Source organism: Pangasianodon hypophthalmus, chromosome 20, assembly GCF_027358585.1.
Source record: "Pangasianodon hypophthalmus isolate fPanHyp1 chromosome 20, fPanHyp1.pri, whole genome shotgun sequence".
Classification (NCBI taxonomy): domain Eukaryota; kingdom Metazoa; phylum Chordata; class Actinopteri; order Siluriformes; family Pangasiidae; genus Pangasianodon; species Pangasianodon hypophthalmus.
The window spans coordinates 6,471,088-6,497,418 of record NC_069729.1 but is presented as its reverse complement, the minus strand read 5'-3'; the positions used below and the strand labels follow the sequence as shown (position 1 = coordinate 6,497,418).

Sequence of the window (26,331 nt, the reverse complement as noted above, 5' to 3'; positions counted from 1 at the left end):
CAGGACAAGAGCTTCAGTTAAAGTTCACATCAAACATCAGAATGGGGAAAAAGTGTGATCTTTGTGACTTTAACTGTGGCATGGTTGTTGGTGCCAGATGGGCTGGTTTGAGTATTTCAGAAACTGCTGATCTGCTGGGATTTTCACACACAACAGTCTCTAGAGTTTACACAGAATGGTGTGAAAAACAAAGAACATCCTTTGTGCAGAGGGTCTGCAGGCTGAAACATCTTGCTGATGAGAGAGATCATGACCAGACTGGTCTGAGCTGACAAGAAGTCTATAGTAACTCAAATAATCACTCTTTACAACTGTGGTGAGCAGAAAAGCATCTCAGAAAGCACAACACATCAAACCTTGAGGTGGATGGACGACAACAGCAGAAGACCACAGCAGGATCCACTCCTGTCAGCCAAGAACAAGAATCTGAGGCTATCATGGGCACAGACTGACCCAAACTGGACAGTTGAAGACCTCTCTAATCAGAAAGGTATTGCCATGGACAGAACTGTGGCTCACTCAATGTTTTTTGTTGTTCACAACAGTCTAGAGACTGTTGTGTGTGAAATTCCCAGGAGATCAGCAGTTTCTGAAATACTCAAACCAGCCCTTCTAGTACCAACAACCATGCCACAGTTAAAGTTACAGTGATAATACTTTTACCCCGTTGTGATGCCTGACATGAACACTAACTGACCTGTATCTTGACCTCTATCTTTTTTTTTTTTTTTGGTCACATATACATTACGTTAATGGCCTTGTTCAAGGGCCCAACAGTGGCAGCTTGGTGGTGCTGGGGCCTGAACCCCCAACCTTCTGATCAGTATAATTTTTTTGCATTGCCCTGGTACCACGTGATTGGCTGATTAGATAACGCTATGAATGTGCAGGTGTAGTGGTATTCCTAATAAAGTGGATGGTGAGTGTACATAATACATTAATTAAGCTGAGAAACAACTATAAATTTATGTATATTGTTTCCTACACAGATCTCCCCAAGCAAGCCCAGAACCAGTCCTGGTTGGTGGCTTGAGTGTTCAGGCCATGTGTTTAGGCCATGTGCTTTTAATTTACTGAGCAAGACGAAAGAACATTTCATTTAATATATTATATTTTATTTTATATGTTGTGCTTTTCACTAACCCTATGACACTGACAATAAGCATGGCTGGCTTGTTTAGCTCTTATTCTAGCTAGATGGAAATGGTTCAGGTGATGAACTGTTTTGTACTAAAGTACATTAAATTCCTTGTTCCTTTGTCCAATAAATTGTTTATCATTCTGGTCTCACCTGCCGAGCCGGATGGTGGAGGAGCTCCAGACTTCTGCCACTCCGTAGCCTCGGCCGCCAGCTTCCTGATGTACGACTCATCGACGGTCATTAAGATATTCTCTGGCTTTATGTCTGTGTGGATGATTTTGCACTTTGTGTGCAGATAGTCCAGACCCTGCAAAACCTAAACGAGAGTGGTATAATTTATTTTATACCACAGCACTGCGGAATGCTCAAATATGACTGGTGAGAAGGTGCTGATTAATTTTCTATTACAGCAGCTGCAAGGATAAGCACAGCTGTATGATTACATGCTCATTCTAATACGTTATAGTTTCTATCTTTCCTATAGGGACTCAGTCACAGGGTATAAAGGTTAAAACAATGAACAAAGTAAACCATTTAATCACTGAAATGGTGCAGCTTTCTATAAGGAGATATTTAGAACATTTATGAAGGAGACTTCAGTTTGTACTGTCACAGATGTAATAATCCCATTATTAAAAGATTTGGTGATATTCTATAACAGATGTAAATGATGAGAGGTGCAGAAATGATGCTTTACCTGCCTAATGATGCTTTTAACACAGGGTAAGGGCAAACCCTGGTAGTTAGACTTGATGATCCACTTGAGCAAGTGGTGACCAAGGACCTCAAAAACCATGCACACATCTGAGAACAGTCATAGTCAAGTTCATAAGCAAGAGAGAGAAGGAGAACACTTCGAGGGCACTAGATAGAGGGCTATGAGCCCAGCTCCCATTAAAAGACAAACACGCTTATTAAAATCTCTTCCAGCATAAAAGAGCAGGGAAAGGATTCATTAGCATATCTCTGCAAAGTACTGGCAGATCTTAGACAGAACACTGCAGTACTTTGCAGAGATCTAGAAATTACAAGTTTTCCTCAAATGCAGAGTAACGCTGCATTCAACTAAAGCTTATAACTCTGGAAAAAAAAGAAAATATCGCCTCAAGTCACAAGGCAGTCCTCAACCCCCAGTTTAGCAAACAACATGCTGTTCACAGTAGATAAAGTCCAGCTAAACACATAATAAACACCACTAAATACATCATTAACATTTGCTGGCCAGCTTGCAGTTAACAAAAGGCAAGATTTCATGGAAATGGCCAGGTTTTTCCCCCATGTTATAGCTCGAAATTGACAATTTTGAGTTGTGACTTCCCACTTCTGAGTTAAGCCAAATGCAGCATTCCTCCATCCTTTCAAACGAAGGAGATAAATCCATACAAGCTGAAACTTCCAAACATCTAGAGTAATATCATTGACTGAAAGGATACGAGTGCCATTGACACCTGAAATCTTGAAGTCGTCCAGCAGCTGCACTACTTTCTCTCCGCTGGGGTCGTTTGGGTCCGATGTTCGCACCTAATCCAAACAGAGTGTTCACACGTTTTAGACAGCTCCTGAGTCACAGATCACTTTAACCCAATTTTTCTCCATTCATTACAGCTTTAAGAGCTTTTCTCTGCAACGGAAATTACATCCCATGACCACTTGAAAATAATAAAAGAAACACGAAATGTTATTAGTTTCAAGGCACAGAGCGTAATATTCTAGAAAGCAGCTGACGCAAAGCAGTTTGCAGCGGTCACCATAGCAGCAGTGAGGGTGCTGGATACTCACCGCGCGCAGGAGCTTGATCTCATCCAGAGCTGTTTCAGTGTAATGTTCTGCACTCTTCACTACCTTCATAGCCACAAAGCGCTTTCCCCTACACACATGCACAGACACACACACACATTAAAAACTGAGTCAAGAACAGCATTCTTATATCCAGACTTTACAAAAAAATCTAGTCATATAGAGACATGCAAATGCTTATGTACACAACCCCATGTTGTGTAAACAACTGTAATCAGTCTATAAGATTTATGTATTTTATAAATGTACACAAAGCTTTTCCAATTTAGAGTTCCGAAAAATAGTGCTATGGTGTCAAAATAAATGTAAAATCTGCTGAGAAGACAAGTGGAATTCTAACTCACTGGATGTCCCATGCCAACCACACAGTGGAGAAATGCCCCCAGCCCAGTTTGCGGATCACATGGTACCGGCCGTTAAATAGGTCACCAATCTTCACATGGTGATAACCACCTGCAAAAAATCAAAAAAATAAGTGAACAGAAGGAAAAAAAAACAAATCACAACTATCTTGCGCTGCTTTTGACTTGTGTAATATAGCATAGCTTCATAACCATAGTACCCACACACCCATTCATCTACCCAGGTATCAATCCATCCACCCATGTACTCATCCACTTATCCTTCCATTTACCCAAGTATCCATCCAACCATCCATCCACCCAGGCAAGTACTCTTCCATCCATCTTTCCAGGTACATTTCAGTTCTTTGACCCAAGTACCCACTCATCTATCTATCCATCTATCTAGCTGAGTACTCATCCATCCAGGCAAGTACACAGTCATCTATCCACGAATGTACCAAGACAAATATTTATCCCTCCATCCATCTAATCGAGTGACCAACCATCCATCAGTCCTTTTATCTAGCCAACTAACCAACCATTCATCCATCCAGGGAAGTACACAGCCATCTATCCATGCATTAACCCAGCCAAGTACTTATCCATCCATCCATCCATATGTATCTATGTGGGCAAATTTTTATCTACTGATCTATTTACACAACTACAACATATTTAACTTTGCTTACACAGGTAACCAGTGTTTATCTTACCCTTGCAGTAGTCATTGGGATCTTCCTGCTCTTCATCGTCAGAGCCCAAGATCTCCTCCTCTTGCTCCTGCAGAGCTGAGTCAGGCTGGGCAGCTCCCCGTGGGTGGGGATCAGGTCTAGTGAGGGTGGAGAACATTTATCAGCACACGGCCATGGCCACATAATACCAAAGCTTCCAAAATTAGTGTGTGTGTTTCTGCGTGGTAACAGGGAACAGGGCTCTTCAGGGAACAGATCACTGCAATTAATACTTTTGAATTAGTGAGAACTATGTTTCCAATGGTATCACTGCTACTATTACCACTCTCTGCAGCTGTTTGTAATATACATATGCATATTAAAAATGTCATCACCACATTGCAGGACACACTGCAATATTTATTCCTTAAAAAAAGGCTATGTTAGGTTGGGAAAAAGATAAAGGTTAAGGTGCTCTCTCAGCATAATTTGCATGAGGAGCCTTTTCTGCTGCCATTGCTCAAAAAAGAGCTCATCGTTTAAAAAAAAAAAAAAAAAAAAAAAAAAAAAAAAAAAAAAAGAGTGCTCTGAAGAGGACGAGATGGTAAGACTGCCTTCTCTCTCTGCATTTCACTCACACTCTACAGAAGGTCGTCTGGTTATGAAGCTAGTGTTCAATCAGTTCAACATTCTTCTCAAGCCTATTCTATCCCTCTCAAACTGCTTCAGCAGGAAGCCGCATTGGGAGGCTCAGCAAGAGAGCTGAAAAGTGCTTAATCCAGCTGGTTTTATTTTGGGTATGGTTCAGGTCAGCCTAAAAGGATGTGTTTGTATGTTTATGTGTAAAGGAAATAAAGAGGCTTCAACACAGTAAACAGCACAATTTATTAGCCAAAAGAACTGACATCAAGCCAAGGGGTCAAAATGGTTTCTTTCTCTGTAAGTAGAGGAGGGTTCCCCTGTGTGAGAATACTAGCTGAAAGATTACTAAAGTGAGATGGCAGGGAAGGGGGTGGGGCTTCCAGGAGTGTCAGTTAATACTGAGGAGTTCAACTGTCAATCATTCCAGATTCATATATCGATTAGCTCATCTGCCATTGTTACTGGGGGAAAAAAGAAGACTATTCTGGCATATTTTGGAGTGATTACTCATAGCAGAGTACATGCTTCAATGTTAAAATGCAGAGCTCCTGTGCAAAACACGTGAAGGTTAGTAAGCCTGCTGGAGGCATTTTTTCCATATCAGGTTCAATCATCTTATAACCTTAATTTTACAAAGCTGCCACGATGGCTATGAGCTTAATCATCCAATATAGGGGGAAACTAATAACATTCTAGTTTCAGATGACTAACATATCGTAATGTATTAGAGATTAATAAGTGATACTTTGAACAAACTGTCTGAAACCATTCACCTCCTGCTGTTTTTATAGACTGAGTCCCTTTAAAGATCTCTGTAGAACCCTTTAGTTGTGCTGTATTACTATACCTATATACCATATATACTACTATCAGATAATATACACCTCTTATCCACACTCTTATCCTTTTGTATCATTCTGTAGTCTGGAATGTGGAATGGAGAAAAAAAATCACGTTGGTCTTCAAAATCTGCACTGACCTGTGTCCTAACGTTTAAAGAAAGACTATAATGGCCTTGGCTTTCTCAAAGACATGCATTATGGACAGAATGAAGATATCTCTTTCAAAACCAATCACTTGCATAACAAACAGAACATAATTATATCTGCTGTAATTAGGCTGCAAATTAATAAGAATAAACATAAGATTATACAAGAGGTATTTGCATAGGCTTAATGAGTACTGCAATGTATGCATAGTCCTCTAAAAGAAATAATCTATCTAGCCAAATGTCTGCTGAAAAAGTGCCTGAGGCAAGGGAAATGAATAATAAATGTGATCAAATATAATAATGGAGGACCCAAATCTCTAAAAATGACACAGAGCAGAACAAAAGAGTAAAGCAGTAAAAAGACACCAAACAGCCGAAAATCGACAGGCAGAATCTTTTGAGAAAAATGAGAGCATTTAGTTGCATTTTACCAAAAAAATAAATAAAAAAAAAATTCAGTTAGCCTCAGGATCATGTCTTTCACAGCCAGAACCAATTTTGCGCTTCAAGAGCCAGGCATTATTTGGGAAAGACGGACACCATCTGGGTAAAAATGCAAGAATACCAAACTGCACAATCATTCAAGCTCATGTTAAACGCAAATCCGAATATTTCTGGTGTTGGGTCGAGTGCTACTGAAGTACCCCATCGAAGATTAGCATATAAGATGTGAACATAACAGCTGTGACTGTTCTTCAAAGAAAAGGCAAAGTGCACGCTGTATTTTGCAAGTACAGCTGCCACTTCTGCCTTTCTCACATTAATGAGAAGAACTGCAGGTGAGAATTCATTAGTAAGCCTGGGTTCTGCTGCTGGCCATTGTCATCACACACACACACATGAGCCTTGGCATCGCATCAAACAGCTGTTCAACATCATTAAAGTCAACCACAATCAGCTCGCTCCTACTTCGGGCCATTTTTCCAAGCCCTGGGTAAATTACATGGTTGAACAATGTTCTCCATTGGAAATCATTTTCTGTGAAGACCCAGGTAAGCTACTTCATATCTATTTCTTATTTAGCTCAAATTGTGCCTGATCTTGAACTAAATGTCAATCAATGGATCTCCATTTGAAAAGACATACCCTACGTTCACACTAGCTAGCAACACATCACTTGTAGTTTCACCCTTGTGGGCGTGTAGCAATTGCTACAGTTGTTGTTTGTTGGAGTGCACATGGTAGTGGCCGAAATCTATACCCTACATCCCACTCTACAGTTTAAACATGCCACTTTGGTTTAAAATGTATTGAATTTTGATTTACATGTTACATTATATGGCCAAAAGCATGTGGACACCTGACCATTGAACATCCCAATCCAAAATCATGGGTATTAATATGGAGTTGGTTCCTTCTTTGCTGTTATAATAACCTCCACTCTTTTGAAAAGGACTTCCAGTAGATTTTGGAGCGTGGCTTTGGAGATTTGCCCATATAGCCACAAGAGAACAAGAGGTCAGACAGGCCTGGCGCAAAGTTGGCATTCATCCAGTTCATCCCAAAAGTGTTCACTGGGGTTGAGGTCAGGGCCACTCATGTTCTTCCACTCCAACCTTAGCAAGTCATGTCTCCATGGAGCTCGCTTTGTGCACAGGGGCATTGTCAGTCTGGAACATGTTTGGGCCTCTTAGTTCCAGTGAAAGGAAATTGCAATACTACAGCATATAAAGACATTCTATACAACTGTGTGATGGTTAGGTGTCCACATACTTTTGGACAGAGGGTGTAGGTGCTAGGCTTTGTATTAGCTTTGTTGGTAGATCAGCAAAGGCAAGCTAACTGTCCAAGTTATGTGTATACTGTCCAGAGGCACCAATGATCTCTGCTACTTCCTTCCAAATTTTTATTTATCTATTTATTTTTTTATACCATCTTTACACATTTACTGAGGTTACATATAACAAGATAAAACCATAATTATAGGCTTTTCTTCCATTTTTGTGCATCAGATGAGAATTAATCACAGGTAGGAATTAAAGCTGTGAGTGCGGAACTGAAAAGTCGGACCAAATATACATCACAGGATTGATCCAAGGAATCATTTTTTACTTTACCGCATCATAAGTAATTGGCATATGAGTGAGAAAATCTCGACTCAGGTTGCTTGTCGAGCTGTTGCTTTGTCTCTTGCTGCTGTTGCTGTACATAGACAAGCCTGACATAGCCTGTCACATAGTTATGTCACTTGCACAGGAAAAGTTATGTCTCCAATTCTCTATGCCATTTCTACATCGGCTCTTTCGTGGCCAAAAAAAAAAAAAAAAGGCATTCAATTACCAAGTAGCAGACATTCAAGTTCAAGGGCTCACTAATGAAGTGCTGCTGACTCAAATCATCTGAGAAGATGAGAAACAAAATCATAGGGATGAAAAACGTCTCACATTCAGCCTTATTTGAAACTGAATTCTCTGGCTTCATAATAACTGCAGGGGGAAAAAGTATAACAAAATGGCTGCATTTTTCATTTTTTAATGAATGAGCGAAACAAAAGAAATTGAGGATATGAGGATTCCATTGCCATTTAGAGTAATTTAAAGAGCCACATCAATCTCTCTTTAAAACTCAAATAGCTACAAGTAGTTGAGTGGAATAAAACAACGAAGGCCTATGAATCCCTTGTGATGAAACGTCCTACTCTCCAACCAACACAAGGCTCAGATCTGTTTTATCCCCTGACAGCAGTTACACTCAACCCAGACACGCAAGACAAAATAAATAAATAAATAAATAAAAAAGCTGTGCTGAGGATGGAGGCTTTGGAGAAGAACATTTTCAGGCTGGGTGCAATAAAAGATTTCAGCACTGTCATTATGTCAGTGAGGATACTTTGGCCTCTGCTTGACGGGAATACCGAGTGTCTGGGAAGGCACCGTGGGCGTTTCTATTTTCTACTGTTGGGACAACAGACACTGTTGTGCTTTGCCTAAATTCCTCGCATTTCATTAGGATGAGTCTGTGACTCCCACATACAGTATGGAAATCAACATCTTACATAACCTGCCATTTAAAATGACATTACGATTATTGCATTTATGGCACACGCACATTTACTGAAACATTCTCATACATCGCCTTCACTGACGCAATACTTCAGTGTGTTCACTGAAATGAGGAGGCATCTGACTAATTATAAGCCCTGACTGAAATTCACCTTGCTAGCTCAACGCGGGATCTTTCTAAGCCCTTAAAAAGCCCTTTTTATTAAATGAGACAAGGCTCCGTCTGAAATAAATGGCTGGTCGCAGCGATGCAGCATAACCCTGTTGCTTGGTAATGATAGTCTTCCATTGCAAATAATTGGCAGCTCTTTTTCCCGAGCTGTGTTTTAAGTCTTTGTTCAGTCTGGCCATGAAGTGGGTGTTGTAGGCGTTCGGAGTCTGGAGGTGTTCGGAATTGGGAGTGAGAAATATAGCGTTGGTTGGGATGGTAGATGAAGAATACAGGGGAGGAGAACACACTGTGCCGTTTAGTTTAGGACATGGTGAGGGCAACATGCAATCTGTTAATATCAGGCAGTCTCAGAGAGAGCGTATATAAGCATTACCCTTCGATAAAGTGCTTGCAATATTCTTTCTGATCCAGTTATACGACCAGTGAGTAATAATGCACAACAATAATAATAATAATAATAATAATAATAATAATAATAATAATGTCAACTAATGTCACGGAGGCTCTTTGCTCAGTCATAGCGGGGAAAATCTAAGTTCTTCATTGCATAAGGATTTTATTACAAACGACAGCAACTGGCATTGTCTGGTCATCAGACACATGCACGCTGAGGGACGTCAATAAAATGATTGCAATAAATATTTTAGCAAAATACCTTAATAACAAATGCTTGGTTCTGATTGGTCAGAAGGTGTTGATTAATTTTCTATAACAGCAGCTCTGTTTATATTAATGCGCTCATTCTAATGCATCATCATTTCTATAATCACAGCTTATGCAGGAGATTTTCGGGCGGACACGCCACATAAACAGATTTTTAAAATGTGTAATCGTTGATATGGTGCATTTTTTTTTTGTTAGCATTTATGGAAGGAGTCTCCAGTGTCGGTGCTTTGTAGCAGTCAGAGATAAAGTTGCAGCTAAGTTTTCTGACATGGGAAAGTTTTCTGGATGGTTTTCTGGTTTCTTGTTAACATGACAAACTGCATTTTTTTTCATCTTATTAGATGAGAGAGGAAAAAAGAGAGGCTAGTGAAGGAACACATGTTGACGTAACGTAAGTGACAACAGGAGCTAACTTGTTTCAGGGACGTTCCATGACTTTAAATGTAACTACAAGCATATTGTAAAATACGATATGATGTTCTTTAATAAATAAAAGAACTGATGATAAATCTCTATGATATAAGAGGAATAAAACAACTTGCAAGTGATGTCATGTTGATTAATTTCTGATAAAAGCACACACCTATACTTTTTATTCCTTACTTATGTGATTATGAGCAGGAAAAACGTTATTGTAATACGTTTGCTCCAGTGGAGCAGTGCGTTTATAATGAAGCCATCAACCAAATCAATCAATCAATCATTTTTTTAAAGAAGTAACAAAATTAAGCAAATGAAATGAGAGAGACAAATATTTTGATAATCGCACAGCTCTACGAATGCATTTCTATTATGGCTGGGAAGGTGTCACTTACAGTCGTCCATTCATCAGAACGCTGAGCGAGACCAAAACAAGTGGTCATGGGTGAGTGGGCAGGAGCAACATCTGGCACAGACAGGGTTAAAACTGAGCTCAATGCAGAGCTCTGCTTTTGCAACTTCGCCAGCCCACATGCGCACAATGCAAAACACTGACATTCCTGCATGCTGTCTGCCACAAACACATTTGCAAACTCCTTGCAGCTACATGCAACAAATTTAATTACTCTAGAATTTCTTTTAATGTCTTCGGAAGGCGAACAGTTTTCATTCTTTGTTCTTACTGCAATGCAGCAGTGATGCCAGGAGTAAAGAAAATGCTTCTCAAAATAAAAAAACAAACATTTTCGGGTAACAAGCCTCCGATTTCTGATGTACGGAAAGAACAAAAGCTGCTTGAAATCAAAGCAGAACCTCCTGAACAACCAAGTTCTCATGTACTGACAGTTGAGCGACATGCAGGAAAATGCAGGCGAAGGCAAATTAAAAGACTGCTAAAAAAAAAAAAAAAAAAAAAAAAAAAAAAAAACAGACTGATGGATGGATGGAGAGACTTGAGACTGGTGGTAAAGCAGCAGCAGGGATCCTGTCCACCTGCTGCTAGCAGACCAGCATTTCTTCAACAAACACGTTACATCTTTACAAAGATGCAGCCATGCTTTAGTTGCAGCTTCTTTTTTAAATACGACTCGCTTCCTTCAATAAGCCAACTACAAAGTAGACAAGACAGTGATTTTTGCTGATTAGGACAACTGTTTCAATGCAAAAACGAATGAATGCTTTTCTCCATCCCATGCATTCGTCTTTGATAAGGGGTCTCCTTCTCTGCACTCGTCCTTCTGCTTTGCAAAACAGCACTTATCAGAGACATTCACTATTCAAAAACGAAAACCCAAAATCCTGAGTGACGAAACACACGTGCATAATCGGCGTCCAAAAAAAAAAAAAAAAAAAAAGACATGTATGATCATATACAGAGAGAACGGAGACACTCACTTACCTACAGGACGCTCGGATGCCCATGAGAGACGGAGGTGGCCAAGGCTCGCAGGTGAGAGCCAAAGCCATGAACCAGAGGCTGCAGCTTGTGCGCTCTGCACACTGAGATATGCCAGCAAGAGACACACACTCTCTCTCTCTCTCTCTCTCTCTCCCCCCCCCACTTGACTGTCACACACTCACACAAACATCTTCCTCGCTCTCTCACTTTCATAATCACATTTTCTGTCTCCGTGTGCCATGCTCTGCTGGCGTCAGTCCTCAAAGCCCGCCCCTTTCTTTCCCTGCCTTGCATTCTGATTGGCTGGAGCAGACTGGCACTGCATTGCAGGTAAAAAAAAAAAAGAAGGGAAAAAAAAAAAAAAAAAACATTACCACCTCCTTATTTCTCCTTCATAACTGCAGAGAACTCTCCTTCTCAACATGGAGCCTCTCCTGATTTCCTCCTCCTCTTTTTCCATCTTTTCTCTGCTTCTTTATTTTCTTTCCATCTTCCTGCCAACATCATTTTCTCTCTTTCTATATATAGTATTTCTCTTGTTCTGTACTTCATCTAGTTCGTTTTTCTCGTGTGCTCTCCTTCACTCTCACTTTGACTGCGCTGTGCCCTGGCTCACAGGAGAAGTGAATCAGACACTCTTGCTCTGATCAGATCTGCTTCCCCACCTCGCCTCCTCTGACTGAAACCTATTAGGAATCACAGGTAGTGCTCAGTGAGGCCCTCTAGTGGAAACCAATAGCTAATGCAACACAGTCAAATAAACTTCTTCCCCATTACATGTGGTAATGTAACGCAGACAGACAGAAAGTGGGATTTCAGGACCCGATTCTTGCTTTGCAGTCACAATCACAGCGATTTATTAAAGAAGTAAGTAAGGAATAAAACAAGAAGGGGTGTGCTGTTATACGAAAGTAATCAACACCAGGAGGGTGTGGAGTTCTTTACCACCTCAAAGGTGATCATTTTTCAATAACTGTCATCGAAGTGTTTTTCTTCTCATATAATACAGCAATTTGCTGCACTTTTTTTTAATCACTTTACAGTTACGTTTAATGCAGAAACACTTTCAAAGACAATAAACAGTATTATATTTTGTGGCCGTAATTTGGGATCACCTTCCAAAACCATATCAATGCAATGTTCTCTTCAGATTAAGCTAAACAAAGAACTGTTGTTTTCTGTTTTTTCCCTCTTTACATGTACTTGGTAGTTGTATTATTTGACGTAAAAAAATCTTTTCCGTTCTGATTCACGTCAACTAAATGAAAGTTAAGAGTGCAATATGTCCATGTCTCTGTTAGTAAGTGCTGCTGGTGTTTATGGATTAAAGCCATGCCTAATTAAAGCCAGGCACTTTCTGGGTGAGATCCCTATAATCTTGTTGCTCAAGTACTTCAAGAGAGACAGTACAGCAAATAAAGCGTGGAACTAGGCCCTAGTGCTCTGTACGCCCCCATTTAATGGAGCCAGATTCTAGGAATAATCCTCTCGCATGTTAGAGTGTCTAAAGGGCTTAAGGCTGGCGTGAGTCAAAGAGCCGAAACATTCCCACACTCTCTCTTCATTGGCAGACTATGAAAAGACTAGACAGGCCACATTTTGCTTAGTCTCACAAGCCAGACCGTTCACTTTTCATTACTAACATGACCAAGAGCTGCACCTCTTTTGGCCTTTAAAACACAATGGGAGTTTGTTCTGCATGATCCTGGATGTGTTATACAGCCATGTAGAAATCATTATTCTGTGCAGTTACTGGTAAATTGTAAACAGTTCTTTCCACCTCATCCCAAAGACGCTCAGCAGGACTGAGATTATGGGACTGCGGAACTCGCCGTCAACAAAACTCACGGTCCTGGTACCATCATGTGTGCGTCATCATGCTGGAAGTGTTTATGTATGTATGAATTATCTGTAGCCATGGAGGGATGAAATCGCTCAGTAATGCTGTTCAGTGTCCTTCAGACATTCTTTAATAAGCATCAAGGGCCCTACTCTCTGTCACCTTAAACCCTAAAGTGTTTTAGAGCCCTTAAAGTTTTAATGTAGAACACAACAGAGTGTTCAGGGTCCCAGGCAAAGCCGTTTGGAGAGAACCCTTTAGTATCCGAATATCTCCTTTTTTGTGTGCAACATGTGTCCGTAGAGTTGTTACAGTGTCACGGTTAGTCACAGTGTTGGATAACGATACAAATTAAAATGCATTTCCTTTTACTTTTTCCACCTTCTATATTCATTTTTACCCTCAGTCAAGTTCTTAACTTGAGTGGTGTCATCCATTTTGTGTCCAGCTCCGAATCTCCCCAAATACAGTGCAACTGCCTCCCTCTTTACTCTTCAGAAATCTCAGTTTCTCGCATGGGATGTGACTGCAAGGAAAAGCTTTAGGCTGTGTAATCCACTACTGTTGTAAAGATGTTACATTGCTATCTAGGCTGCCACAAAATCACCAATCACTGGTTGATTCCATAAATGCTGGTTTCATTTGCTTCACACTACACATTGCTGTAGCTAATAAATATCATTTCGGTATATAGGCATTCATTCATCTTCAGCAACGGCTTTATTCTGGTCAGGGTCATGGTGGATTCGGAGCTTTTCCCCAGGAACAGTGGGTATGAGGAGGGAATACATCCTGGATGAGACTTCAGTCCACTGAAGGGCACAACACACACTCAGCATGACCTTTAGAATAGCCGATCCACATACCGGTGTGGTTTTAGGAGACAGGACAAAACCAGAGAACCCTGAGGAAACCTACACAGATATGGGGTGAACAAGTGAAACTCAGGATCAAACCATGGACTCTGGAGCTGTGAGCTGGCAACGCTACCCACTGCACTATTGTGAAGGTAAACTACTCAACTTCAACTATAAAGACTCACTAACTCTGCTGGAGAACGGCAAGCACACAATTAGGCTGTGTGCCCACACATAATGAATAGCTTGGGCTGAAAGCTAAGTCCCAGAGACTGTTAGGATGCTCACAGTGCCCTAAACCCTACTTCAGGGTGTGACAACCTCCCTTACCCTTTTTAATTGCTGTCATGCAAACAACAAAAAAAGCCATCAAATGTCATCAACTGGGTGCCAGACAAACACTTGTGTTCACCACTCCTTATCATATTGTCTTCCACTTTGACAAAGTGCATAAACCTTTTCCCCTCCCCCAAATTCCTGTGTTTCCATTCAGACCCCATCTCTGTCAAACCAAGCAGGTTGGTTCACTGAAACCAAATATCTGTATGGCAGTTTAATTCAGGTAAACATTGTGATAAAGCTACCAATAATCCTGGCCTGAGCAAACACAGTCGTAAACAGGACAGTGCAGCATCTGCAGAGTGTGTATCTCCTGAAGCATCTCCCCATGGCCTTGTTTGGTGTGTTCGGTGCGAGCTCTCTGCAGTCGAGCACAGCCCAGTACTGCAGCTGAGGAGGAAGGTGCTTATATAACACAAGTACTTGCTGCAAGGCAGTGCATGATGTACTCGTGTAGCACTGTGTATTTTGTACGTACTGTACGTTGGCCGCTGTTTATAGGTTTGTTCTGTCATTACTTGTCTATTCTAAACTATAAAAAAAAATCTATAGTGAGAAAGAAGTTAGAACTATTAGAGAAACACAGCCCAGTTAACAACTCAATATGAACTGAATATGAACAGCAGCAAGGAAGCAATGGATGAAAATAAGCCAGGTAACAATCAATAGCGCTAAGCACGAGTCAGCAAATTCAGACAGTGGAGACATCAGTATTTGTCCCACAGACACTCTGCTCTGTCAGGACACACACCACCCCCTTACATTCCCACCGGCCAAAACTTAGGAGATCCGACAAACAGAGTAGGTCCGCTCATTAAAAATAAATCGGCTCATCAATAAGTCAGTAAACGTCCCAGTCCCATCGCTGCAGCATTGCCTCGGCTCTCTGCCACTTACTCACACACACACACACACACACACACACACACACACACAGAGTCAGAAGCACTTACTTGCACCTGAGCCCACTGGCCAGCTTCACCACAGCTGTGTTGAGCGAAACAATCCAGTCCAAAAGCCACATGGCGTGGGACGAAAAAGTGGAACAAGACGGAGCAGCCAGAGCCTCTATCTTTTTCTCTGCCTTTTCTACTGCTGTATCTCTTCTTTCTCTCACTCTTTCTCTCTCACCCTGTCACACTGCCTGCCTGCTTCAGCACTACTGAATACTACTGAGGCAGAAAACATGAAAATGAAGGGGAGGGAAAGAGGAGGAGGAGGAGATGGAGGTGGTAGCGCGGTGACTTGAGTGACACTTGCTCTACCCAGCAGGATGGCGCACGCACCGCAGGAGTGAGAGAACACGTGCAGCGTGAGCAGAACATGAACACAAACAACGCAGCTGTGTTGAAGCAGATTTCATCAGTTTGCATCAGACAATTACTTTGTAGGTTCCTCGCAATTATTTATACTGTGCATTAGAGATGACGCCGGAGATTGATTTTCCACAACACTGAAAACACTGTGCATTAAAAAAAAATTACCGCCCATTTTGCTCTATAACACAATTCATTCCAGTGAAAACTGACTGACAGCTCTGTTCTGTAGTCGGTTAAACAAAGATTCCAGCGTAGGCTTGTACGACATAACGATATAATCATCTCTATATGATACGACACTGCCAGGATATACAATGATGTTTACTCTGATTACATTATATTACCAGACATGCCAACTGTTACACTTTTTGCATAGGAGCTTGATAGAATAAATCATCACTTAAAAATATTTAAAAAAACAAATAAAAAGTTCAGTAAACTATATTTATTAGTGTTGCCAAAAAATAGCCAAAAGTGAACATTTTTAGCTAAAAGGATTAAATTGGCCTGTCAAATCTAACACTTTCTAATTACAAATACTCTGCATGGTGATAAAGTGATTCAATACGCTGTTTTTTTACTCTCCTGTGCCAATCAGCATTCATACACTTTGAGCAACAGATGAACAGCGAAAATGTTGGCCGTGCAGATATCAGACAACCGATGTGTAAAAAGATATAAAAACGTACTGTTTTTTCTTTCATTTCTGAGTATTACTGCAGAATCGCCTAAAATCCACCATCCAGCTGAGTTTTCTACTGCCACTGCCAGCCAGCAGCTCCTGACTGCACAGCTGATAATATTATAACACCCTTCACTACTCTCCTTAAACCTGCAATGGTGGAAATGCTCCTCCTCACCCGACAACGGTGCACAACCTCTTGTGCTCTTGTGGCTGAATGGACACAAACCCCTACAGCCACACTCCAAAATCTAGTGGAACACCTTCTCGGTAGAGTGGAGGCTGTTATAGTAGCTTTATTAATATTAATGGTCATGGTTTTGGAATGGGATGTTCAATGGTCAGGTGACCACATACATTTGGCCACATAGTGTATCTATTGCAAATCTGCAGAATGTGTGTGATTACTAGAAAGAATTTTCTGAATGTTTCTCGGTACTGAGTAAAAAACGGAAACCTAATTTTCTTAAAATTGACTCATAATGCAAGTCTTATCGTAGATTGAACTATAATTTCAGAGGGCGGTTATGTATTTGCAATGCAGCCAACATAATCTAAAACAAACACAGTAAGTGCCTCAGTTTTGGGTTACCTTTACATTTATTCATTTGGCGGAAGATTTTATCCAAAGCAACTCTGAACTGAGCAGATCAGATGAAGGTTACAGGTCTTGCTCAAAACCCAAAGCTGGCAGTACCAGAATTGAAACTCACAATCCTCCAATCAGTGTTCTAGATCTGTAATGGCTGAGCCTCCACTGCCCCAAAGCCTGCCCACACAAGGATATCACAAGATCTTCAGGTAACCAAGTTGCTTTTACTGTAGGAAAGGTTTTGGTATGACTGTCTCATCCCTTAGATTCTGTGTTTCGTGCCAGAACTTAACAACTGTCCTTAATGTTGCTGATGGTTACCACACGGGAGACGCAAGCAATTTTTCATCTGCTGTATTAAAATCTGTTCAAATATAAGAAAATGTTTTGAAATAAGCTACAGATACAGTGGATACGTATAAGAATGAAAAGCACTGCAGTATTTCTTTAGCTCGGTGAGGTTTACTTGGGCTGAAATGAATTGGGCTAATTGGTTAAATACCACTGTTCCTACAAGCTAGTCTTCTAAAAAGGAATGCCAATTTAGGAATGTTTCCAGGTCGAACACAAAAAAAACATGCCATATGAAGCACAATAAGGAGTATCATGATCCAGATACACACTTACAGGATATAAAGAGCTTATAAATTAACATAATAATACTGGTTTTAGCATTACTTACTTAACAACCTGCCCAAACCTGGACCAGGTATCTAACTAGAATGCCAGAAAAGTTATTCAGAAGATGTGGAGGAAAAGGTTGGGTGAGTTGGGTGAGGCACCTTTTCTGCCAGACGATCCTGTCAAGATAAAGTAGCTTTTGAATTTCTGGTCAACGAACTTGCGTCAGACGTGCTGTGCACAGGCCAGAAATAAGAAACACACTACCTTTGTCCTCAGTGTGTGGCATATAGCACCATTGCATAACAGACCTCCTCAGGGCCAGAGGCTCAGCCGTCTAGTGTGAGAGAGGAGAAGAAAAAAAAAGAAAAAAAAGAAAAAAAAGAAAAAAAAAAAAAAAAAAAAAAAAAAAGGCGAAACAAGCAAACACACAAAACACACTGTCCCAGAAGTGTGTGAGCACCACTCAGCTCTGCTGATCAGCAGCCAGGGCCTGCATCCCAATTTTTGCCACTATTTTGGGCTCTCTGACTCAAAGGACAGCAGTGACCCCATAACGATCTGTGCTTAAAACTCAGTTCAGAACTGGCTAACCAGTGTCACCTACATTTAATATGAATATATTTGCCACTTTTTCCACTGCCAATGTAGTAGGTATACAATTTTGTTGGTATAAAATTACTGACTGAAACCATTAGCTAGTCCACCAAGCAAGCAAACACTCCAACATGCTGCTCAGTCCCATGTTCTGTTGCAAGTATATAAATTCCTGCATATGGCTTTGGCCATAGTCACTATCCTTTTCTAAGAATAATTTCACATTCTGAAAAAGCTGTGTGTCATCCATGCAAGCTAATTAATGCATTGACTAGACTTTTACGATCTCAGGATAATCTTATATAGGTCACTCACTTTTTTAGGTCCTCAACATTGCTTGCATTAAAAAAAAAAAATTTAAAAAAATAAAACTATTTCTGCTTAGCCAGTTGAAGTTCTCTCCAATCCCAGTTTGTCTCGGGGGTGTGTACGGTTATCGCTTGTAAGCACTGTCCAACAAGTATCCAACCCATGCCACAGAATTGGTCTGTGGAATTTACTGGGTCAGCCATTTGGGTTTGTCACTTTTCCACGTCGTAATGGATTTACATAAAAAACAAACCTAAATTCAAATGGTCACTTGTTGCTCAGCAGCTGGGTTTCTAACTTTCAGGGTTCTGCTCTATAAGACAGTCTGGTCTTTAGGCGGATGAGCAGTTTGCTGTGGACGAAAAAAAAAACTAACATGCTACTTAAAATGTGTTAAAACTATACTTCTGATTGTTAAGAAAATCTATGTGTATATAAATCATTTTGTGCATGTTTGTTGTTTATGAAGGCAACTTACTGCAGCACAGTGATGAGGACTTGAATTTGAATGGTAAAATATGTCAAAGGCAGATCTAAAACTTGTAAGCTCAACCAACACAGTGACTACATATCCACTATAATCATGGTTCTCAATGTGGGTTTGAAAAAAAATTTGTTACAGTGGTGGAAATCACACTCCGCCATAATGGAAATTATCACTTTATAACCTCAATAACTCAAAAACGAGTAGCACAAAGAATTGCAATTTTTTTAATCTTCTGCAAGAGGAAATTTAAGGAATAAAAACCTTATGACTCCAACAATTAGACAAAATATTACGGTACACATTTAATAATGAGCTTGATATAAAAATACGCTCATTAATTAAATCTGTACAAAGTAGGTTTGTTGATTTGTTTTTCCAGTTAAAGGGGTCTTTTTCATATCTGATTATGTTACTGTCAGATTCTCAAACTGATGCCAGTCAGTTCTTTAAAAAGTTGCAGTGAAAAAGGTATGACATTACAGTGAGTACCAGTCTCTGGAACATCACTCAAGCAGCTCACCAAAACTCTTCTCCTGTCCTCTTTTATGACCCAAATAAACCGCCTCCTTTCTTTCAACTTTTTTTTTTCTTTCACCTCTCATAAAGCAACCTGGAGTGTGTGAAAGGTGCTAAATATAAAGTAGCATCATCATTATCATTTCTTAAACAGTATTTAAAAAAAAAGGTTTGGGACATCCCACTATTGAGCAGAATTAAAAAATCGTTCACACTCGTGATGGGAATAGACTCAAATCACCACTTTACTTGTGTGTGTGTGTGTGTGTGTGTGTGTGTGTGTGTGTGTGTGTGTGTGTGTGTGTGTGTGTGGCGCGCACAATGGAGGTAAAACACACGACCATTGCACACAGAAACAGCTTTGTGGGTTTTTTTGGTAAATGAAGAGAGACTTCTCAGATACACTTGCAGTCTGTCGTAAGAGCTAAATATTAAATATAAACAAATATTAAACTTACTTAATCTATAGACTCCATGTGTATTAGTACAAAAATAATTCAGAGTATGAGATTTGTACAGTGTGCAAGAAAATATGTTTATTGAATATTAAAGGAATAGTTCAGTGGAAAAAAAAATTGAAAACTTCACCTATTTACTCCCAAATGTAATGTTTCAATTCGTGTTTATTGTTCAAAGTTTCCTTTTTTCCCCAGTTTTTAGTTGAACTTTGAAATTAAGTGGCCCATACTCCATAAATAAACAGACTATCCATTCAGTGGCCATTTTATTAGGTACTTCTACTAAATAATTTGTATACAAATATTTACTATATATCCATCTGACAGCAGTCCTGAGGTCAGAAACTGATGGACACTGATGGAGGGTATAGGACGACGCAATAAGATGAGCTATAGTGTCTAACGTTTTGTAATGAAATTCTGAGTCGACTGTTGTTAGTCGAAACGTCTTTCTTCGACACAGTCTATTTTCACTTTGGTTAACTGTTTCCTACATTACCCACAATGCCTTTTGACTTTCTGCTGATAGAAGTGTCAGCAGTGCAGCAGTGATTAAGTTCTTTAGTCTGTGCAGCTCTCTCACCTCCTCATCTGTTTTCTTTGCTCAAACAGCTCAGCCTCCAAAGCTTCAACTTTCATACCACTGCGCTTTCATCACTAACTGCATCATGCAGCTGCAGTGCATTCAGGAACGTTGATTCCGGCGTTTGCCGTCTCCACTACTTCTACGTTAGAGTTCTTATCAATTGGACAATGAACGCTGGAGAAAAATGGCGAGGGAGGAAAGAAGCTCGTGGTTTTTTTTGGGCATTTGAGTAATGATGCTCATTTACTCATATTATTAACTGAAATTCAAACAAAAAGTCTTGCATGTCTTCAAAAAGCAACTGAATTTGTTAAATAGGTGGTTTATTTTGCTTTACACTTCCGTGTGATTTTTTTCACAGTTTGTTTCTGTGCAATGGTACGATTTCCAAACATGGGTAAGCGACTCCCCAGCATAAACCTGTGAGGAAGCTTTTTTCTTTCTTTGTTTTTAAACCATCCATACATTTTAATATTTGAAATGCTGTGACTATAAGCAACATGCTTACATTTTTAGTGTAATATTACAGGGAGCTAAAATGCAGATACAGCCCTGAAGTGTGTTTTAATTTGAGGAAGTGTATTTGCTTCTTAAAGAAGAAGAGAAAGAGCAGTGAAGATGAGCGTGCCATGATCAAGTAGCTGTCAAGATGTGTGGCTACAGATTGCTCTGGTGAACAGACCATTAATAGGTAACAACACTTGTTTAACGTTATTAGGTACATTTAAATATTTTATATCTTTTATCGTATACGCCATATAGCCAGATAAGGTAATAGTTTTATATATTTTGTGTGAGACCACAACAACTTCTGATCAAGTCAATCATCTTGGATAAAGCAAAGTGAGACCTATGTGATTTGATGGAAACGTAACAATCATTAATTAAGGTTTTGTGTAGAAACAACGGGTCATATTCAGAGTGGAGTTAAGCATGTAGTGAGGATTTAATACAGTACTTGTGCGAAAACATTGGCATTATTTTATTAATTCCACAAATCTGAACAGATTTGTATATCCTCTACATGCAGAGTTTTTTTCCCCCTAAAATCAGTCTAATTGTCATTTTAGGATTCTGGGAAATACAGCATGCACACCATGGCAAACCTGAACAGATTCTTGCCTGCCAAAAACACAACCAAACTTGCATCAACAGGCACCATTAAGTTCATACATGAAATAGTTCAAGGAGCTGGCAAGCTACAAAACAGTACCTATTATCAGAGCAAAATGACTTATAAACCAACTGTTCTTAGTATTCAAAGAGTTTACATGACACTATTTGCATGCGTTATGGAAAGGACCTGCAGCAAAGAACCCTGGGAAACTTCTCCCAAAGAGGCCCAGTAGGAATCTGATTAGTCTTCGCCCAATCAGAGCTGAAATACCCGAGGAAGAGACAAAGGATCAGGTAAGGAAAACATCGGGGAAACCTTAGACTTGATTAATCTCCGAGTAGGACAAATTGCCAGACTACGAGCTTTCATCATTGATGTAAAAATATGTGTATGGAGTCACAAGATATGCTTGAGAATATGTTGATTTATTATGTACACGACACTGGCATTTCAGATCTCAGCTACTGTGTGAAACAGATCATTTATGTACATGCAGACAGGAAATAACAGTAATGAATTTATGATGGATATCTTTTTGCTCATGTAGTTTAAAACTAATTATCTGCTTTATCCTAATATATTTCTTTGCTTTGTGATTTTAGAAAACTGCCTGCCATTTTACCTGAAAAAGGAATACTTAAGAAGGATCCAAACCAGATGAAGCAGATAAGAGATGAGGATGTGTGCTGTTTGCCAGGATGTAAAGTGGTGGTGGTGGTAAAGCATAAGGTTGATGAGGATGTAAGGCAGATGAACAAGATGTTAGCCGGTGTATTATGAGCGAGATAGATGTCAGAATAGTAAAAACCGTGTTCTGGGCTAATGCACAACAGCGTGCTGTGAGATTCGGTACGGAAAGTGGTAAGGTACATAACATCTGCCAGGAACTGCAATCGAGCAACAAATCTGTTAATCAAGTACTTATTATCATGCCTGGTATGGCTCTGTAACAATCCCTACACAAATCCTAACTAATCCTAATCCAAAAGACCATCCCGGGTGTGGGAATTGTTTCAGAGCTGTACGATTCCACGTCACATGCATGCTGTGTTTAACTCTGGCCTTTAAAAAAGGTTTGCTGAGGAAAGATGGCATGTCACCTTATTATTTTTTTTAATTAAGGTCTACTTTAACCTTTCCTCAAATCACACAAGTCTGAGCGAGGTGTTCTCGATCCACTTCCAAATGAACTCTACTGAGAAAGAGCTTTAAATCAGATTCGACTCGCATGTATGAGAAGTGAATCGAACACGCTGTGTGTTTTGTGTTGCATGGGATTTTTTTGTTTGGTTTTTGTATAGATGTGAGCTGCTAAACTGAGCCAATGGCTGAGTTTGGCTGCGCTGCAGAAATGGTATGCGTTTTGGAAATTTGGAAGTACAAACAGAGAATGACATTTCATCACATTTTATAGGCTATGTGGTGAAAAACAAGATTAACCAATCAGGATCATGCACTTTTTCCATCGCTGTTTGAAAGTCACTAGCCAGTAAGCTGTGGAAGGTCGAGCACACAAAAGCACATGAAAAACACAAATAGACGAGGCTGGTTCTAAATCAGCGATGTGTTGCGAAGAACGAAACACTAAAGAGAGCTGATAAGCGAACGTGTCCTGTGACATTTAGGAGTATGTCTCAGAAAATCTAAATCACGGACTTTCAGATGAAGACCAACATCATATTCACAGACATGACTGGATGCCTTTATCTGGATACAGTGGCTTGCAGAAGTATTCAACCACCCTGGAATTGATCAAGTTTGTCTGAATAGCAAATAATAAATGCATTTATTCTTCCTGTCAGTATTTTTATTGCAAACCCATGTTCTCTTACAGTGAATTTTCAAAGTCAAAATTAATTATCAGTCAGCAAATATTTTAAAGAAAATCAAAAATGGAAAAATGCTGTATGCATAAGTTTCCAGAAGCTCCAGATGAAATATCGCCTGTGAAATATTAAGACAGCTCCCTAAACAAAAACCACGTAAGTTCAACAGTCATTGAAGAGATTGTCGGTGTGAACGTAGTGAAAATGAAGAATAAGAAGTATTCTAAGGAAGTTAAAGATAATTTAATGGAATTTCTTAACATAGAAATAGTCCCAGTATAGTCCCAGGACATCCCAGTAAGCACTCTCGGATGAATAGTGAGGCGCTGCATCATACCACCCAAGCACTACCTAGAAAAGGCCCTCTGTCAAAACATAAAAACAAGTCAGAGACTGGAGAGGGAAGCCACCGGGAGGCCAGCAGTCACTCTGAAGGAGTACAGTGGCTGACTGAAGGTGCACCAGACAACGGAGGACTGTATGGGAAAGTGGCTAGAAAGAAGCCATTGCTCAATAAGAGCTATATGAAAGTACAAGAGTGACCCAGTGAAGATTTTTTGTGTGATAATACGAAGATCGAGATACTGTATTCGAACAAACTTCAAAGCGTCATGTGTGGTTCAATCCTAACACAGGCCATACCTTAATTAACACCATGTCTACAAATATGGTGGTGGTAGCATCATGTTCGGTGGATGCTTTTCATCCACAGAACCTGGGCTTCTTATGAAAAGTGACGAGAGAACGTCTGGAGCAATATACAGGGGACAAGAGAACCTGCTTCAGTTTGCTTGGGGGGGGGGGGGGGGGGGGGGGACCCTAAAGCTTGAGAGAAATTTCACCTTTTAGACAATGGTCTCAAATACACATGGTGCCAAAGCAATGCAGGAGTGGTTAAGAACAAAAAGTGACTATACTACAGTGGCAAAGTCAAAGTCCAGATGTGAATCCTACTGAGAATCTGTGGCACTCAGTTTGTAAACTGCAGTCAACAAACAACAACCAATCAATTTGAAGAACCTGGAGCAGATCTGCAAGGAAGAATGGGTGAAAATCACTCGCAAAAGTGTGCAAAGCTGGTAGGAACTCGCCCCAATAGATTTAAAGCTGTTATTGCAGTAAAAGGTGATTGTACTTGTCTGAAGGGGGTAAATACTTATGCAAGCAGCATTTTCCTCAAAGATTTGTTGACACATAATGAAATTTGACTTTCAGAGCATACTGACATGCAGTAAAATAAAAACAATGCAGTCTGGAATAATCTGAACAAGTGATTCAGATGAATCCAATGACTTTTACAGGGGGCGAATACTTTCGCAAGGCACTGCACACTCCTCAGGGAGTGTAAGTTCTCAGCTACATTAGCTATGAAAAACCAACGTACTTTTTACCAGGCTTTTTCGGCTTGGTCCTCTTCTTCCTCGCCTGGAGTGCAAGCACTGTCATGACAAGAAAAATAACAAAGCAAAAAAACACAATATTAGAACAGAAATAATAATAATAATAACGGTATTTCTGTTCGCCGAGTTTAACTCACTTCTCAGCCAAATTTCAAGAGCTAATTCCAACTTGCTAGCAAGTGTACATACAACTGCTAAGAAGCTGGCCTGGATCCCAAACCCCTCCACACGCCCTACATAGGTGCACTACTTAGGGATTAAAATAATGCCCTTGTCAGTTTATGTAGCGCCCTGAATGTTTAGAAGGAAGACATTTGGGACACATCCTTAGTTATGGAGGAGGAATGTAACTTCTTTTTAAACTTCAAACCTGACGAACTATGCTAATTTTTGGTAATGAAGCACATGACAGGAGTAAATTCAGACTGCAGAAATGCCACTTTTAAAGATAAAACGCAAAAATTGTGTTTATTACTTTCATGAAAGCTGAATTACCCGCCTGAAAACTTTAACCTCAGGCGGTGAAAGTTAGCCACTGCTAGCTAGTGACAAATCAAGGCAAAATATCCACCATGTAGCAATTCTGCTTTGGGTTCTTTACCAAAAGATTTAATTCGGTTAATAATAACTTGATTATATACAGCCTAGCTAACAAAATGATAGCGAAGGAGTATACAAATAGCAAAATATTGTTAAAAAGCAGCTGATAATTGGTTATAATTATTAAAACTGGGCAAGGTGTTTAATGTAAACTACAAAATGTGGACATTTACATGAAGCCTAACAGTCTGTTGTATTCTGTATTATTATTATTATTATGAGTTTAAACACTCGTAGGACTCGTTTACCATTACCAAGTTAGCACTTTAGCTCCCATTACACCGTGTGTGTGTGTGTGTGTGTGTGTGTGTGGGACTAAGCAGTAACATGAGGCTTTTGTTCAGCAATCACAGTGACCAGTTGTACTCCTTGTTTTGCTAATGTCACATCTGTCGCTACCACACAGCTAACATTTTCTTAACACACCTTAATGTGTGATAATGTTCAGGAATGTAAACTGCAGTGATATTGTATTTTATTGCTCACCTTTCCTCTCCATGCTGTAGTACCGGCTCTGCCGCGTGCTTCTGTCACTGGAGCCGCGCCGTGAAAAAAAACCCCCACAAAACTCCCTACTGATTAGTCACACAAAGAGCACTTTCTTTACCTCTTTACCCAAAACTTTCATATATTAAGATGGAGAATATAAATATATACAATATTTATCATCATAACACCATATCTATATTTAATAGCAAAAATAAACCCATATTTCTTTCAGTACTTTCTTTTTTTTATCTACTGATGTGACAGTATAATGCTACACTATAAAGGATCCGGGCCATATTTTCGGGCTTTTGGTGCCATCTGGTGGTCAAAGGTGGTAGTGCAGTTTACCTCAGACACCACATGTGAGTTACTTTGAGCTTTTGAGTCATTTAATTTGTTTTGGTGGTCAAAGAATTCTTAGAAGAGTTTTTAGATTTTCCCATTGTTTCTT

General features: G+C 39.9%; 1 protein-coding gene across 5 annotated transcripts in view; it reads right to left on the bottom strand.

The window, feature by feature from the left end:
* Window positions 1–26,119, bottom strand: part of srpk1b (SRSF protein kinase 1b) — a 34,970-nt gene extending 8,851 nt beyond the window's left edge. The window contains exons 1-8 of one of the 5 annotated variants that reach the window (XM_026935595.3): window positions 25,878–26,119; window positions 24,776–24,830; window positions 3,996–4,111; window positions 3,283–3,391; window positions 2,921–3,008; window positions 2,575–2,662; window positions 1,839–1,945; window positions 1,292–1,457 (exon numbers count right to left, since the gene is read on the bottom strand). In XM_026935595.3, coding sequence (XP_026791396.1) covers window positions 1,292–1,457; window positions 1,839–1,945; window positions 2,575–2,662; window positions 2,921–3,008; window positions 3,283–3,391; window positions 3,996–4,111; window positions 24,776–24,830; window positions 25,878–25,890 — 742 coding nt within the window. In that variant the 5' untranslated portion in view covers window positions 25,891–26,119. Of the gene's footprint in view, window positions 1–1,291; window positions 1,458–1,838; window positions 1,946–2,574; window positions 2,663–2,920; window positions 3,009–3,282; window positions 3,392–3,995; window positions 4,112–11,245; window positions 11,402–15,234; window positions 15,435–24,775; window positions 24,831–24,928; window positions 25,013–25,877 lie in introns of those variants that run through there. The other 4 variants (XM_026935596.3, XM_053227095.1, XM_026935594.3 and 1 more) reach the window with 4 other exon arrangements.
* Window positions 26,120–26,331: the final 212 nt, after the last annotated feature.